General features: G+C 45.2%; 2 protein-coding genes across 8 annotated transcripts in view; one reads left to right on the forward strand and one right to left on the reverse strand.

Moving 5' to 3' along the window:
- ace (angiotensin I converting enzyme (peptidyl-dipeptidase A) 1) overlaps nt 1–16,206 on the forward strand; it is a 135,400-nt gene that overhangs the window by 81,912 nt on the left and 37,282 nt on the right. The window contains exon 25 of one of the 3 annotated variants that reach the window (XM_069905135.1): nt 9,086–9,326. The exons of the other annotated variants lie outside the window; for them this stretch is intronic. Within the exon in view, the coding sequence (XP_069761236.1) occupies nt 9,086–9,288 (203 nt within the window). The 3' untranslated portion in view covers nt 9,289–9,326. Of the gene's footprint in view, nt 1–9,085; nt 9,327–16,206 lie in introns of those variants that run through there. 3 annotated transcript variants of the gene reach the window in all.
- LOC138746757 (solute carrier family 15 member 1-like) overlaps nt 1–16,206 on the reverse strand; it is a 90,555-nt gene that overhangs the window by 3,470 nt on the left and 70,879 nt on the right. For 4 of the 5 annotated variants that reach the window (XM_069905141.1, XM_069905142.1, XM_069905144.1 and 1 more), the window contains 8 exons: nt 14,614–14,695; nt 13,295–13,414; nt 11,041–11,211; nt 9,178–9,224; nt 8,153–8,287; nt 5,700–5,820; nt 4,054–4,185; nt 2,139–2,246 (listed from right to left, as the gene is read on the reverse strand). In XM_069905141.1, the coding sequence (XP_069761242.1) occupies nt 2,139–2,246; nt 4,054–4,185; nt 5,700–5,820; nt 8,153–8,287; nt 9,178–9,224; nt 11,041–11,211; nt 13,295–13,414; nt 14,614–14,695 (916 nt within the window). Of the gene's footprint in view, nt 1–2,138; nt 2,247–4,053; nt 4,186–5,699; nt 5,821–7,858; nt 7,931–8,152; nt 8,288–9,177; nt 9,225–11,040; nt 11,212–13,294; nt 13,415–14,613; nt 14,696–16,206 lie in introns of those variants that run through there. The other variant, XM_069905145.1, reaches the window with a different exon arrangement.

Raw genomic sequence — 16,206 nt, forward strand, 5'->3', positions numbered from 1 at the left:
ATAAAATAATGAGGGACACAGAGAAGGTAAATAAGGGGGTGCAGCTGTATAAAACTGGTTCAGCACATTTGGCGTACCGTGTGCAGTTCTGGTCACCCTATTACAGGAAGGATGTGGAGGGTTTGGAGAGAGTGCAGAAGAGGTTCACCAGGATATTGTGTTCATTAGAGTTTATTAGTTGTAAAGGGAGATTGGACAAACTTGGATTTTGGGGTGCTGAAAGTTAAGGAGTAATCGAGAGGGAACTTAATTGAAACATTTAAGATCCTGGTAATACCTTGATGAAGGGCTCAAGCCCAAAACATTGGTCATAGATCCTTATCTTTGCTGTATAAAGTGCCCTGTTTGACCTGCTGAATTTCTCCAGCATTGTTTTTACTTCAATCGTGTCATCTGCTCAAGATCCTGGTAATTCTGTGTCTTAAATAACAAGGAATTGGGATTGAGGGTTTTGAAAAGAATTGGGCTCCTGCATAAACATCAAATTTATCTCTCAACCAGAAACCTCTCATTTGAAATCTTGTAACTTCTATCATTTCCAGAGTATAACTTTAACCTCCCAATTTATCCACCCTCCAGTCTTCAGCATATGCAAGCATTCATTGGGTAACTTTAAGGTGGAAATAGCAAGGGCTGGGATAGTAAAGGGACAAAGAGCTGAAGATTAGAGAGGAAAAGCAAAGAACATGGTATGGATGTCACATCGTAAATTTATGAGCTTGTTAGCAGGACATAGGAAGTAGGAACAGGAGCAGGCCAAAAATGGCCCATCGAGCCTGCTCCGCCATTCAATATGATCATGGCTGATCTAATTTATGACCTAACTCCACCTATCTGCCTTCTCCCCATCTCCCCTAATTCCTCTATCATGTAAAAATTTATCTAACCGAATTTTAAATAGGTTTAATGAGGCAGCCTCAACCACTTTCCTGGTTAGAGAATTCCAAACATTCACTACTCTCTGGGAAAAACTATTTTTCTTTATCTCTGTCCTAAATCTATTCCCCCGAATCGTGAGACTCGTTTTAGTTTCCCCGGCCAGCTCAAAAAACCTTCCTCCATCTATCCTATCCATACCCTTCATAATCCTATATGTTTCTATAAGATCTCCTCTCATTCTTCTGAACTCGAGCAAATACAATCCTAGGACTGAGGTGAGAAGAAATTATGCCTCATAAGAGTTTGCAGAAAACATAGGCCATTCGGCCTGTTGGGTTCACCCACCACTCCATCATGAATTGATCCATTCTCCTTTTCAGCCCTACTCCCCTGCCTTATTCCCATAACTTTTGATAGCCTGACTGTTCTGATCAATCTCCACCTTAAGTACACCCAATGACCTGGCCTCCACAGCCACCCATGGCAGTAAATTCCAGAAGTTCATCACTATTTCAGGTAGCAGGAGAGCCCTGTGAGGAAAGGTTGGCTAACTGGCCCCTGTAGTCACTGGAAATCTCAGAAGAATTAATGAAACCCTGGCAGGGATGATCCTCTCGGCTGGGGGAGAGTGGGGAAATCTGGAATTAGGGGTCAGTCTCAGGAACACCACAGAGAATGCTGGAGGAACTCAGCAGATCAGGCAGCATCCGTAAAAAGCAATAAACAGTTGATATTGCGGGCCAGAACCTTTTATCTGGAATAGAGCAGTAGCTCCCCTCCCTCAGCCCCCAGCCTTTATTCAGGATACTGCCCGATTGTTGCTACTCCTAATGGAAGGGTCCAGCCTGAAACGTCAACCATCTATCACCTTCCCCAGATGCTGCCTGACACTCCCCCCCCCCCCCCCCCACCACAAATTCTTCCAGCACTTTGTGTGTTGCTCCAGTTTCCCAGCATCTGCGGACTTCCCGTTTAGCTCAGTCTCAAGATAGCATTCAGCATTAAGATGCCGAGATGTTTCTTCATCCAGGGAGCTTGGGAACCTGTGGAATTTACCGCTACAAAAGGGTAAGTCACTCAATTTATTTAAGAATTAGAAAGACAGATTTTGAGACACCATGGCAGCAAGGGGACATGGAGAGACAGCAGAGACAGGGTATTCGGATAAAGAATGTGGCATGACCACATAGACTGATGAAACACCCTCCAGGGTAAATATGTGCGTCTCTTTGGTATCTGAGATGAATGAGACCACATACCTGATTTTCTATCAGCGTACTCTCTGCAACTATTACGACGATGAGATTTCCCACACCTTTGGTGACAAGCCAAGCTGCCATTGCCACAGACCTCATGCAAAATGGAGCCTGCAACACAAACCAACATCGAGCCCTTTCAGCAGAAGGATTCACACAGAAATGCTGGAGGAACTCAGCCAGTCTCGCAGCTTCCTTAGGAGGACAAGCTCTATTACCAACATTTCAATCCTGACACTGGAGGGGCTCAGTGGTTCAGGCAGCAACCACAGAGAGACATCTCGGACCCGGATACTTCGTCACGATCCAATTTTAACAAACCAGGAAAAAATGTGATGCAACGTTAAATATTTTGAAATCCTTCTTGCCTACAGCCAATCATAGACCCAAAGAACACCACAGCCCTGAAATTGGCCCTTCAGCCCTTCCAGTCTGTGCTGAACTATTATTCTGCCTAGTCCCACTGACCTCTACACAGACAATATCCCTCCATACCCCTCCCATCCTTGTACCTGTCCAAATCTTTCTTAAATGTCAAAATTAAGCCTGCATTTACCAATTCAGCTGGTAGCTCATTCCACACTCCCACCTCTCTCTTTTTTTTACCCTCCAGCCCATCATCTCTGGCTAAAGTAATGTTAAATATATCTGTCAGGGCCTCTGCAATTTCCACACGAGCCTCCGTCAAGATCCAAGGGAATAACTTGTCAGGCCCTGGAGATTTATCCACCTTCATTTTCCTTAAGATAGCAAGCACCACCTCTTCTTTAATTTGTATCATTCCCATGACCTCACTGCTTGTTTGCCTCACTTCCCCAGACTCTGTGCCAGTTTCATGCAAATACAGATGCAAAAAACCTATTTAAGATCTCCCCATCTCTTTTGTTTCCATACTAGCCAACCACAATGATCTTCAAGGAGACTAATCTTGTCCCTTACTATCCTTTTGTTCTTAATATACCTGTGGAACTCAAAGGATTTACCCTCACTTTGTCTGCCAAAGCAACCTCGCGCCTTCTTTTAGCCTTCCAACTTTTTGTCTTATTATTATATTCTTTATACTCCTCAAGTACCTCATTTCCTCCTTGCTGCCTATACCTGTTTTACACTTCTCAACTCGATCCCCAGTATCCCTCAAAAATCAAGATTCCCTCAGCCTGTTAACCTTGGTTTTAATCCCAATAGGAACATCCAAACTCTGGCTCTCAAAATTTGAGGGTCTCACACTTACTAAGCACATCATTGCCAAAAAACAACCTGACCCAATCCATGCTTTCTGCATCCTTTCTCATTTCCTCAAAATTAGAATCTCAACCCAAGGATCAGACCTGTCGTTCTCCATAATTAATTTGAAACTAATGGCATTATGATCACTGGGCCAAAAGTGTTCCCTTACACACACTTCGACACCTGTTCTGGCTTGTTCTTGAATAGGAGATCCAGTATTGTTCTCTCTCTAGTTGGTACCTCTAATATTGATTTAGAAAACTTTCCTGAATACATTTGACAAACTCTAACCCATCCAGCTCTTTTACAGTGTGAGAAATGAAAAAAATGTTAACCTTCAACTCCAATCTCCAGATCTATTTGTGATCGCGAGAGGATGGAATACAAGCAACATGACGTAGGCATGGGTTATAAAACCGAGGTGGAAAAAGAGAGACCAACCTCAGGTCAGCTGTGACTAATCGAATGGATGAAGGGTTGAGAAGATGAAGGATTTCTTCCTACCCCTACCTGCAAATGAAATCCCAAAGACTCCAATTTTTCCTACGAAAAGAGCTTTCAATCCCAACTTAAAACAAAGAGGAGATGCTCAGAAGAAAGACATGGGTGGCCTTAGCCCTGGATTTATTTGCCTAATGGCAGATATCAGTAGCTGATCAATGAGCATGATGCCTCTCAGTTAACGCCTTACCTGAGTATAAGTCAGGTGCATTCCCGTCACTACAAACAGAATCTCAGATATAGAGATGACCAGATACTGGGGAACCTGCCACAGCACTGAGACGGTCTTGGGCCAACTGTCAATGTGTAAACTCACGGTGACCTGGAAGGCAGAACCATGAGTTGTAGCACATAAACACATGCAGGCATGATTGAACAGGTGAAAGCCATCAGCAATAAGAACAGAAACAAAGGCCATGAACTGCTGGCAGCTGAGGGACCCTCACCAAGACCCTGGGCTGCTGGAGACTGAAAACTGAGGGATCCACACCAGACCATGGACAGTGGCACCTCTTTATGTACCTTTACATCTGGAAAACGATGACATATTTTGTATGTAATCATATTTTGTGTATTAGTACATAACAATAAATTTAAATTTACATATACAGCAATAGTAGGAGGGCCATTTCAGCCCACGAGTCCATGCAATCCAATTTACACCCAATTAACCTCTCACCCCCTGTACATTTCAAATGGTGGAACCCCCGGGGAAAACCCATGAGGACATGGGAGAACATACAAACTCCTTACAGACAATGCGGGATTCAAACCCAAGTCTGATCACTGGTGCTAAACTCTAACCATGCGTAATCTTGAACTCACCAAAAATTTGTTCACTGACCCCCCCCCCCCCCCAGTTTGGATTTTGCGGCATCACCCAGCACCAGTCTCCATCATAGCCTCATTCTGAAGAGCTGAATGCCAGAGGTGAGGAGGAAGTGATAGCCTTCAACATCAAGCAGTGGGGATTCCTGTTAGAGTGCGATTCCTGCAGGGAGTGGGGATTCTTGCAGGGGGTGGGGATTCCTCCAGGGGGTGGGGATACCTGCAGAGAGTGGAGATACTTGTGGGGAGTGGAGATACCTGCAGGGGATGGGGATTCCTGTTAGAATGCTATTCCTACAGGGAGTGGGGATTCCTGCAGGGAGTGGGGATTCCTGCCAGGTGTGGGGATTTCTCCAGGGGGGTGGGGATTCCTGTTAGAGTGCGATTCCTGCAAGGAGTGGGGATTCCTGCCAGGAGTGGGGATTCCTCCAGGGGGTGGGGATTCCTCCAGGGGGTGGGGATTCCTGCAGTAAGTGGGGATTCCTGCAGGGAGTGGGGATTCCTGTGGGGAGTGGGGATTCCTGCAGGAAGTGATGCGATTCTGGGACCTCAAGCTTCCAAGCCAAACCTTCTGGGACCCCGGGCACTCGAATTACCAAACAAGACTGTGACACAACTAGTCTGTACACTTTCCTCAGTACACCTGTAGAGGTTTGATAGAGTATCTGACAACATGCCAAATCTCCTCAGACTCCTTAGAAAGTAAAGGCTTTGGGGTACCTTCTTCATGGTTGTCTCAATATGCAAAACATACTACCAAATATCTGAGGTTCGAGGTCTTTTAATGTTAACCTTCTCCAGATAAAGGAGCCATATTCAAGACGTGTGAGTCTGGCCTTTAAAGATTTGCCTTTCTAAAGAATATTTCACGTGAAGAAGAAACAAGTGTTAGGTAAGTTTGGGGAATGAAGGACACAGGGTCGGGGGAAGTGATGAAGAATCCCCTTGATGAAGTGGTCATGTGTACTGGATACAAGTTGTGCACGCCGTCATTCCCATCGTACTTACTGCCTCCGTGTTGTTAGCTTGATGGAGAATTATTGTATAAGCACCACCTTCCTTCAGCTCCACCTCCCCCTCAACAGGGATAAAACTGAGCCCATTGTCTCCTGACACCTCGAAAGAGCATCTAGGGCAAAAACACGTGCAGACCAAGGTTAGACCAAAGAACAAGATGTTTAGAGTGCCTAAAAATACAATGTCACATGTAGCAAGAGGCAGTGATAGAGTTTGATTTGTGAAGAGTTCAGTGAGATATCTAGTACAAGTGAGAGACGGAAGAGTAATGCAGAGCCAGGTGCACATGTAAGTTGGGAAATTGTAGATTTGTGTCTGCATTAACTCACTTTGATACGGAAGGTGGTTATTTGGCCCCAGCTCCCATCAGTCCCAATCCCTCCTTCCCCATTTCCCTGTACACTGACATTCTCTTTTCCATGTCAATCAATTCTCTTGAGTTTTTTTTTAACTACTGACCTGTCTAACGGGTCATTCACAGTTCCCAATTCATCTATTTTTCTGGGTGGGGGGGAATGTGGGAAGAAACCAGACTTGCTCACCAAATTCAGAGAGTCCCAGTGAGAGCATGCAAACGCCACACGGACTGCGCCCGATGTTAACAGGATAAAACGTGAGATGCAGTTGTAGGTCCACAGCGTGAGAGCTGGCATCACTTGCTTACAGATGTTCTCTGCATCTGCATGAGTGCAGCTTTGAGGTAATCATGTTATTTTGTGAAATATGTGGCACTAGCTGTTAACAGTAATTGTTGAAGTTTGTTAGCTACCTCACAGGCGGTGCTGTTTGTCTCATGGCACTCTGTGACAATGTGAATAAAAAGCTTTCAGGAATAAAGAGGTCACACCCTGCTTTCAGCTCTGTTGTCTGTTTGAATGAGCCCCATGCTCTGCAAATGGACTTTGTTGGAAATAGGATTTCACAGAGAACACATTTCTCACAACCTGTGTTAGAACCAAAGAACACTGCAACAGAAATAGGCCCTTCAGCCCATCTAGTTAATGCTGAACTATTTTTCTGCCTTGCTCCATTGACCTGCACCTGGACAATGTCCCTCCATATCCCCCCCATCCATGGACCTATCCAATCATCTCATTAATGTCGAAATTGAGCCCACATTCACTACTCCGCTTGTTCCACACTCTCACCACCTCTGAGTGAGGAAGCTCCCCCTAAACATATCCCCTTTCACCCTTAACCCAAGTCCTCTAGTTCTTGTCTCACCCAATCTCAGTGGAAAAAGCCTGCTTGCATTTACCCCATCTATATCTCCCATAATTTTGTACACCTCTGATAAATAATTTTAAACATAGAGTACGGTAACACGTCCTTCCAACCCACAAGCCCATGCCGCCAAATTACATTCAACTGACCTACAACCCCCATACGTCTTGAACAGTGGAAGAAAACCGGAGCACCTGGAGGAAGCCCACACAGACACAAGGAGAGCTTACGAACTCCTTACCGACATTGCGAGATTCAAACCTGGGCCGCCAACACTGCAATAGCATTGGGCTAACCACTACACTAACCGTGTTGTCTGTTCATTCTCCTTTCAAATGCCCATTCAAATCTCCCCTCATTCTCCAATCCAAGGAATAAAGTCCTAACCTATTCGAACTTTCCCTGTAACTCACCTCCTCAATTCCTGGCATCATCCTTGAACATTTCCTCTGCTGTATGGTGTGGTTATTGCTTCTGGAAATGTGGATGGTCATGTGACTATGCAGAACAAGGAGGCATAGAGGAATCAGGGCTGTTTTATCATTGAGCATATTCCAGTTGCTAAGAATCAGTATTTGGCAAGTTTGAGTGGCATCTGTAATTCATGTATATTTTGTTGTCTTGTCAACGCAAGTGTGCCAGAACGAGTCTGAGATTTGTGCCCATCCCTAATTGCAAGAGATTATCCATCACATCCTTTCATTCCACATTGATGATGAAGGCACTTGCAGGGTCATATGATGAGTCTCTCATTACCTCAATGTTTTTAGAAGATCCACCTATGTTTCAGATAAACACCAGGAAGGAGTTGGACATCACTGCAAGCATAAATGATAGGGGGAACAAGCTTGGGCAATGTTCAGTACAAATATTTCAATTGCTAAGGGTCAGAATTTGGCAAAGTTCAAGTTGAAGGATTTCGTCACCTGTAATTCATGGGGTTTTTTTTTGTTCAGTGTGCGACAGACAAAACCCAGAATTCAAAGCCGAACCTTAAACTACATAAACACTAAAATTACAAAAGGCATCAAAAAATGAAACACAAAACTTCAAGAAGAAAGAGTAGAGATCTCTAGAAGTAGTGTAGGATCATGACAAAAGAGAGATGTCAGTGATGGGAAGGGCCTTCAACAAGAGGGTAGAGAAAGATTGAAACAGAAGCCAATCACATTTCACACTGAGTGGGAGTTGGAACTGAAAATTCATGCCATCAGACTCACCTGCCAAGTTGGACTGGTTTGTAGGCTGATGGGACCAATGGCCTCACTTCCAGGTCTTCAGAACTATCAGGATTGCACATAAGCTTCACAATTCTGTTGTGACTGGATAAGCCTGTTCCCAGCAATGGAAAGATCCTGCAGAAGGTGCATTACAATAACAACAATACCTCGAAGTTGGGCACTCTGACCGGTCTAATCAATAGGTTTTTAACCAACAACTCACCCCAATGAGCCAAACCCTAGCAGTTATTCATCCTAAACCCTTACCATTAGATTTCCAGTGAACCACTCAGGTGCCCTGAAGTTATTGATCTACCAGGTCATAATGATCTTAACCTGCAAAATCTCCCAAAAGTCACAGAGATACCAATGATTAAGATAGAGAAAGTGGGAATTGGGTGAAAAGGGGCCCATCCATCATTATATGGACCCAACGGGCTCCCAAACCATGGACCAGGTTCAACAAAGTTCTGAGGACCTTTACACTGCCTCTCATTGGGAGTGGATCCTTATACTCAGATACACGAGTTGAAGGTAAACAGGAAGTCCACAGATGCTGTAAAACCAAAGAAATACGCAAAATGCTGGGGGATCTCAGCAGGTCAGGCAGGATCTGTGGAAGGCGATGGACAGTCAATGTTTCAAGACAGAACCCTTCATCAGGGTTCAATAATCAGGCAGTCATCCGAATAAGAGACTGGGGGGAGGGGAAGCACAGGCTGGCAAGTGATAGGTGAATACTGGGAGAAAGGGGAAGAAAGGACTGAGAGATGATGGGGGGAGAAGCAGAGGGCCTTCTGATAGGAGGAAGGAAGGGAAGGGGGAGGGCATTCACATTTTGTAGCAGGCTTTGCTCTTCCAAACCACTTTCAGTCAGAGAATGAGATGAATACAATGCATGGAGGTAAATCTTACAGTGCCTTCTACTTGCAGGTTCCCTTATAAATGGCCCAACTCAATTACAAGCAGAGGTCTACAGAGTGAATGGTTGGAGATCAACCAATCCAAGTGCAGGAACAACATACCGAAGAAGAGCAGAGTTATCCATAATCTTCACAATGTTGTCAGGAACCTGTAGGGATATGAATAATCACAAATATTTGAGCAAGAGTTGGGGGCAGAAAATCTACAGCTAATCAGTCATTCTACTCATTGTTCCGGGAATTTGTTCATATTGGGAATGGAATCCATTCCATCTTCTCAATCGCAGAGGCATTTTTTAATGTTGCTGGACTGGGAGCAACAGTTGGTCTCAGTTTTCACCCAAAGAACTATGGGTGAAAATCTTACAATCCTTTGCCTAATGTGACCAGCTAGCGACAAAAGGCTTCAGCACAGTGAGGGAGGGTGGTGGGGGGAGTGCTGACAGGTCTTCATTGCACACCACCTGTGACAAATCAAGGGGGCACAAGGCTGAGAAATATTGGGATACAGTGAGTTTCAGATACAGATACAGAGTAAAGTTGCCTCAAACAACCCAGTGCAAGGCATCAGATGAGCTCCCTCTGCATCAATACTCCCCGGTCTGTTCCAGCACTGGATGGATATAGAGTGAATGTCCCTCTGCACTGTCCCACCATCACACTGAGATCTGCTGTGGCAGCACTGGAGGAACCCAGCAATTCAAGCAGCATCTGTGGGAGAAGAAGCATGGTTGACGTTTCAGGTTGAAACCTTCCACAGGGGCATCACCCCTTGATGCTGCTCGACCTGCTGAGCTCCTTCATCAAATTTCTCCCTGCACCTTCTTCCAGAACCTTCTGTCTCCTGTGTCTCCAGTCTGATCGGCCATAGGTTGAACAGAGAGGTGCAACATAACATGGAGAAAGTACATACATTCTCTCATTATTTCCCAGTGATATTGAACAGAGCAGGGTGAGTCTACATTAAATGTACAGCCAATGTGTTAGACAGACGTCAAGATAGCTGTGTTGCTTCTGGTTCAGATCCATGGGCATGTTTTTCAACTCATCTGTAGGGTCCTCCATCCAAGAGAACCCCCCCACAGGTTTGAACTGCCAATAGAACAGGGCTGGCAGCAGCTATTTTTAGTATTGGAGACCCAAGAAGCTCTGTGTCTGAGATGGCCTGCCCCCATGTTCAGCAGTCCAGTTCAGGGTTCTGGGGTATTAGCGGACTGGCGCAAGGCACCAGAGCGAGAGAACACCCCACCCCACCCCCCACCACCGAGAAAGAGAAGCCTGGGAAAGAACCCTACAGACTGGTCCAGCAGGATGCTAGGAGGCCAAAGGATTTACATCAGGCCGCAGGCTGCTAGAAACCAGTTTGTGGGAACCATAAGGGTGGTGATGGTGAGCAGGGCTCCCAATGGGCCGAGGAGGATGACTTAGATCCCTGTAGCTCAGGGTCACCCCTGGACTGGATTATGAAAGTTACAGGAGCACAGGAGGCGGCGACATCAGAGAAGGGAGCAGGGTCCACAGACACTTGAGGTCTTACAGGGGACTCTTTTGCTTCTCTTTCTCATCTTGATAGGGGTACTGAACTATTGACACATCTTTGTGTCTTTCCAGGGCAAATTTTGTGTATATGTACCTGACAATATAGACGTGTAATCTAATCAAATAAACCTCCAAGATAAAAAAATTTATGACTGGGAATTAGGCCCCAGTATGAATGAAATTTTAGCATTCTCTTGGTTAAAATATACTGCCAGTTCAACACACTACTAAAGGCCACAGGATGCACGTGGTTGAATTGTATGGTCTGATCCACATCTGTACCATTGGATCTTTGTGCATGAAAGCAAATTATGTCCCTTTCAGCGATTAGTTTTCAAGCTTCTTCATTAACTGACCAAGCTGGAAAGTAATGACACAAAATGCTTCTTCTTTGCCACACTACCTTTACCTGATGGTTCTGCTCACCTGTGTGACAGTGAGTTCCCTGGTTTTGAGATCTTGTGCAATGAAGAGGGTACTCTTGTTCTGAGTGTCCATTGTGAAGTTTATGCTCTCGGACATTGGAGGCACAGAGCAGTTTACAGGAGTAATGTGGAGTGTGTAGGGATCAATGGGGATGGAATAGCTGGGAGATAGCTGAAACAAACACATTATGCAAGTCAGTGTGGAAAGTTATTTTCAACTTACTATTTTTGTGTCATTGTTATCTAGATCCATAACACTTCTGGTACATGCTATAGCAGGGGGCCACCCGAGAGGTGGCATACACAAATGTATTGGAGAAACTCAGCAGGTCACATAACATCCACAGGAAGTAAAGGGTAACCAACATTTTGGGCCTGATCCCTTCATCAGGTAAGGCAGGAGGAGAGCTTTTTCAGGGTAGGCATTCCTCAAAGAGACTTTGCAGTGGAAACTTCTTCAGGGTACTTGACAAAGGGCCCAGGTCTAATACTTCAATTACCTTTTACCTTCTGTTTTTCAACAGAAATTCTAATGCTGTGTGACCTGCTGAGTGTCTCTACCACCTTTGTCTACTGCATTCAACCCCAGCATTAGCAGACATTCAACCTAAAATGTTGACACAATAGTTGGGGTAAGGACGCTGAGTTGTGCCTTCATCAATGGGCGTGATCCTCATTAGGTCAGACTTCCCCATCCCTAGGTTCCTTGAGAACGAAATAGATTCACGCAGCTTAGAAAATGGCCCTTCAGCCCATCTTCCCTACACCAACCAAAATGACCCACCCCTACTAGTCCCACCTGCCTGTGTTTGGGCCATGTCCCTCTAAACCAGACACCATGACCTTGACTCCCCAGCAGGCTGAGTATAACCCTCAATTCTACTCCAAAAACCATCCAGCACTCCTGAAAGTGTGGAGACTGGGGCCAATCTACAGGGCATTAAACAAGAAAAATATGCAGATGTTGGTGTGGAGTACGCAAAAGTGCTGGAGAAACTCAGCAGGCCAACGGGTATCCATAGAAAGTAAAGGGTAACCAACCTTTTGGACCTTCGGGAAAAATGGGTAGACACCTGGATAAAACGGAGGGGGAGAGGGGAGGAGTTATAAGAGAAGGAGGAGGAGCACAGTAAGAGGTACTAAGTAGATGCAGGTGGGAGGGTGGAAGAGAAAGAAGCTGAAAAGTGATATGGGACAGGGCCAAGGACTAAAAGGGGTAGGTTTCTGATAGGAACCAGAAGGGAAGGGCCTGAGAAGCTGGAGGAAAGGAGACAGAGGGATAGGGAAAGAGAGAGACTGGGGAAGAGGGGGAGGTGTTGACAGAAATTGACTGGATAAAAGGTATTGACATCTGTGGTTGACACTATCTACAAGGCCTATCGTTGAGGTTGACCCTCCTGACACTCATTCTGCCGAGGTTCATTGTAAAATCATTGGGCAGAGATTTGTATCGACGATGAAACTGAGATAATGAGGACCGAGACATGGTTCAGAGTTGAACATAGAGCCCATGGCTTCCCAGTTTTGAAACCAGCTGCCTAAAATTTTCTATTTCATTGGCATCAATTCTTGCCTACAAAATTCAACCACTTTCAAATTGAGCAAGATGGGTCCTTTTGCGCAGAGAGGAAGTTATGGGGTGATCCAAAGGCAATCTGTAAACCTGTGGAATAACTAGTTAGGGTTGCTGCCAGAACACCCACAGGGAAAGACAATCTCAGGGTTGTTTGTGATGTCATGTATGCACTCTGACAATAAATTTTAACTTTGAACCACCAAAAATTAGGAGCTACAAATTCAAAGTAGTCCCCTGTCGCAGCAGCTACACAGCTCCTGCAATAACACACACACAACCAGATGGGTTGAGCTCAGTGAACAGACTGGTTTACTGCAGGCTGCTGGGCTGTACTTGTACTCCCAGCCCGGACCTGGCTGGGAACCGTGCTGGAGGGCACTGACGTCACCCGGGGTTACGTGGTCCCCCAGCGTGGGCTTCTGAGCCCCGTGCTGGAAGGAAGGGAACACCCCCGATGGCACCATTTTGGCCGGCTGCCCCGCCGCGTGGCTTACAAGCAGGGCCAATTCACCTGCCTAGTGGTGAGCTGCCACACCCCGACAATTTCAGTGTGGAATTGAATAGAAACATCTCTCACAAAAGGCTCTGGATGGGATAACCAATGCACAAATCAACTCCATGTGGTTCTTTGTAAATGATCTCGAATTATTGTATGGAAAGCTACGTCATCAATTCTTACCATTTGCTCATCCATCACAAAGTGATTTTCCAAGAAGTCGACCTTAAGTTTGCAAAGTGCTCCATTGAAAATTTTCAACTCAGTCACACCCTCTGGCTGAGGCAGAATTATCTGCCACCTCTGTGAAAGAAATGCCAACTATCAGAAGATCCACGCAAGGTTGAAGTCTCCCCTCCCTGCTGAGAGGCCCTCAGTTCACAGCCACCTCACCCACACATGGTCAGAAACAATGGTGCCCTCAACTATTTGGTCAGGCAGTAAACCTGTGAGGGAGAGGGAGAGACGTGCTTCTGGCATGAATGAGTAGACACTTCCCTCCAAGCCAGAAATGAACACTCAAACTTCAACTTCCAAAAGTACTGGTCGAGACAAATCTGGAGCAATTGTGCCATTAAATTCCTTGAAACAGGTGTCACAGGTAGATAGAATTGTAATAGAGCTTTTGGCTTGTCTGTCTTCATATATCAATGAACCGAGTACAGGAGTTGGGATGTTAGGGTGAAATTATAAAAGACATGGGTGAGGTCAAATTTGGAGAATTGTGTGCAGGTTTAATCACCAAATTACAAGAAGGATATCAATAAGACTGAAAGAGTGCAGAGAAAATTTACAAGGTTGTTTCCATGACTTAAGGAACTGAGTTACAGGGAAAGGTTAAACAGGTTTGGACTTTAATCGCTGGACCATCAGATAATGAGATGAGATTTGTTAGAGGCATACAAAATTATGATGGGTATAGATAAAGTAAATGTAAATTAAAGCAGGCTTTATCCACTGAGGTTGGGTGACACAAGAACAAGAGAACATGGGTTAAGGGTGAAAGGTGAAATGTTTAAAGGAAACATTAAGGGGAACTTCTTCACACAGAGAATGGTGGGAAAGTGGAATGAGTTGCTATCGAATGTGGGCTCAATTATGATATTTTTTTAAAAATTTGAATAGTTCATGGATGGGTGGGGTATGAATGGCTATGGTCTGGGTGCAGGTCAACGTAACATGGCAGAATAATAGTTTGCACAGAATAGAAGGGCCAAATAGCCTTTTTCTGAGATCTAATATCTAATGTTCTATTGTTCTGAACAAGGCTATCTTCAGTCTGACAACCTTCTGACAGGAAAAAATATACATCCAGGTTAGAGATGTTGCAAAATTATATCACATTCAGGTTGGTGGTTCGGTCATACATGGTTCTAAGGGGCAGGGTTTCACTTGCGGAGATAACCTTCTCCCGTGTGTCAATTAAACCCACAATGGAAGAAAAAAATCCAAAATAAGACAATTACAGAAGTGAAAGTTAGCCTAAACTGAGCCTCGCTCACCTGAATTTGCAGCTGGACCATCCCAGCGATGAAGAATGCAAACCCTGCTGCAACCAGCCCAATGGACATCTTTGTGACCGGCCTGTAAATTGACAGCAAATCAAGGAGGGTTAAAATAAGAAAGAGAAGGGAGAGGGGAGAGAGAGAGAGAAACAAAGAAAGAAATAAAAAGAAAGAAAGAATGGAAAGAGAAGGAAAGCGATTCTGGAAACAATAAGAGGATGAAAACTTTCAGAACAAAAGTGAGAGAGGGAGAGGAGAAAGAGAAGGAAAGAAGTAAACCAGAAGAAGGAGTAAGGGAGAAAAATTCAAATCAAAGCCAGAGATACAATGAGAGAGAGAGAGAGAGAGAGAGAGAATGAGTATCATGGAGATGATTAAACATTAGGGTCTTTACAGAAAAGAAAGGATGATCAGAAGGACTTCTAAATTAAGAATGGTGAGATGAGCATCTCCATCCGCTATACCAGTAGGGTGGAGTATCTCTACAGCCATTGCAAGCAGTCAGTATATTACGCCCCCCATTTCATCATCACATGGTGGTGGGGAAGAGAAGATGCCCAGGGAAGGGTGGTGTAACATTCAGAAGATGTGGAGTATCTCCACTACACATGGTTCTTTCACGGAGTGAGTGGAGACCACAAAGAGGATATAAAGGACCACCTATTCTGGACCCACAGCACCTCCTCATTAGTCACAAAAGTGCAGTAGTGCCTACACTTCCTCAGGAGGTTGAGGAAGCCAAGGCTACCGGCCACTATCTTGACAACATTGTGAGTGTCCTGTCCGGCTATAACATTGTGTGGGACAGCAGCTGCAAAGTATTGGACTAAAAGTCAATAGAGGATCATCAAAACAGCCAAGATCACTGAGGTCTCCTTTTCCTCTACTGACAACCTTCACCAAAGGAAGGAGGTGATGCTGAAATGCAGTTAAAATAATTACTGAGGAGCCTTTTCACTCAGCACACAGTATCTCTGACCCACTATCAGGAAGGAGGGCCAGGAGCATCAAAAGAGGATGGCCAGCCTGGGAAATAGCTTCTCCCTGTAGGCTGGGAGACTGATGAATGGTGTCCCGTATATTTACTTGACATTATACTTTAATCATGGGTCCTCTACTGGCATCACCTACGGCTCCTAGAATGCTTCCATCAGCGCTGTCTCCCCTCTATCCTCAACATTCATTGGAATGACTTCATCACCAACATCGAAGTACTCGCGCTGGCAGAGTCCGCAAGTATTGAATCCATGCTGCTGAAGACCCAACTGCGCTGGGTGGGTCACGTCTCCAGAATGGAGGACCATCGCCTTCCCAAGATCGTGTTCTGTGGCGAGCTCTCCACTGGCCTCCGAGACAGAGGTGCACCAAAGAAGAGGTACAAGGACTGCTTAAAGAAATCTCTTGGTGCCTGCCACATTGACCACCGGCAGTGGGCTGATATCGCCTCCAACCGTGCATCTTGACGCCTCACAGTTCGGCGGGCAGCAACTTCCTTTGAAGAAGACCGCACAGTCCACCTCACTGACAAAAGACAAAGGAGGAAAAACCCAACACCCAACCCCAACCAACCAATTTTCCCTTGCAACCGCT

This window comes from Narcine bancroftii, chromosome 12, assembly GCF_036971445.1.
Source record: "Narcine bancroftii isolate sNarBan1 chromosome 12, sNarBan1.hap1, whole genome shotgun sequence".
NCBI classification, from domain to species: Eukaryota; Metazoa; Chordata; class Chondrichthyes; order Torpediniformes; family Narcinidae; genus Narcine; species Narcine bancroftii.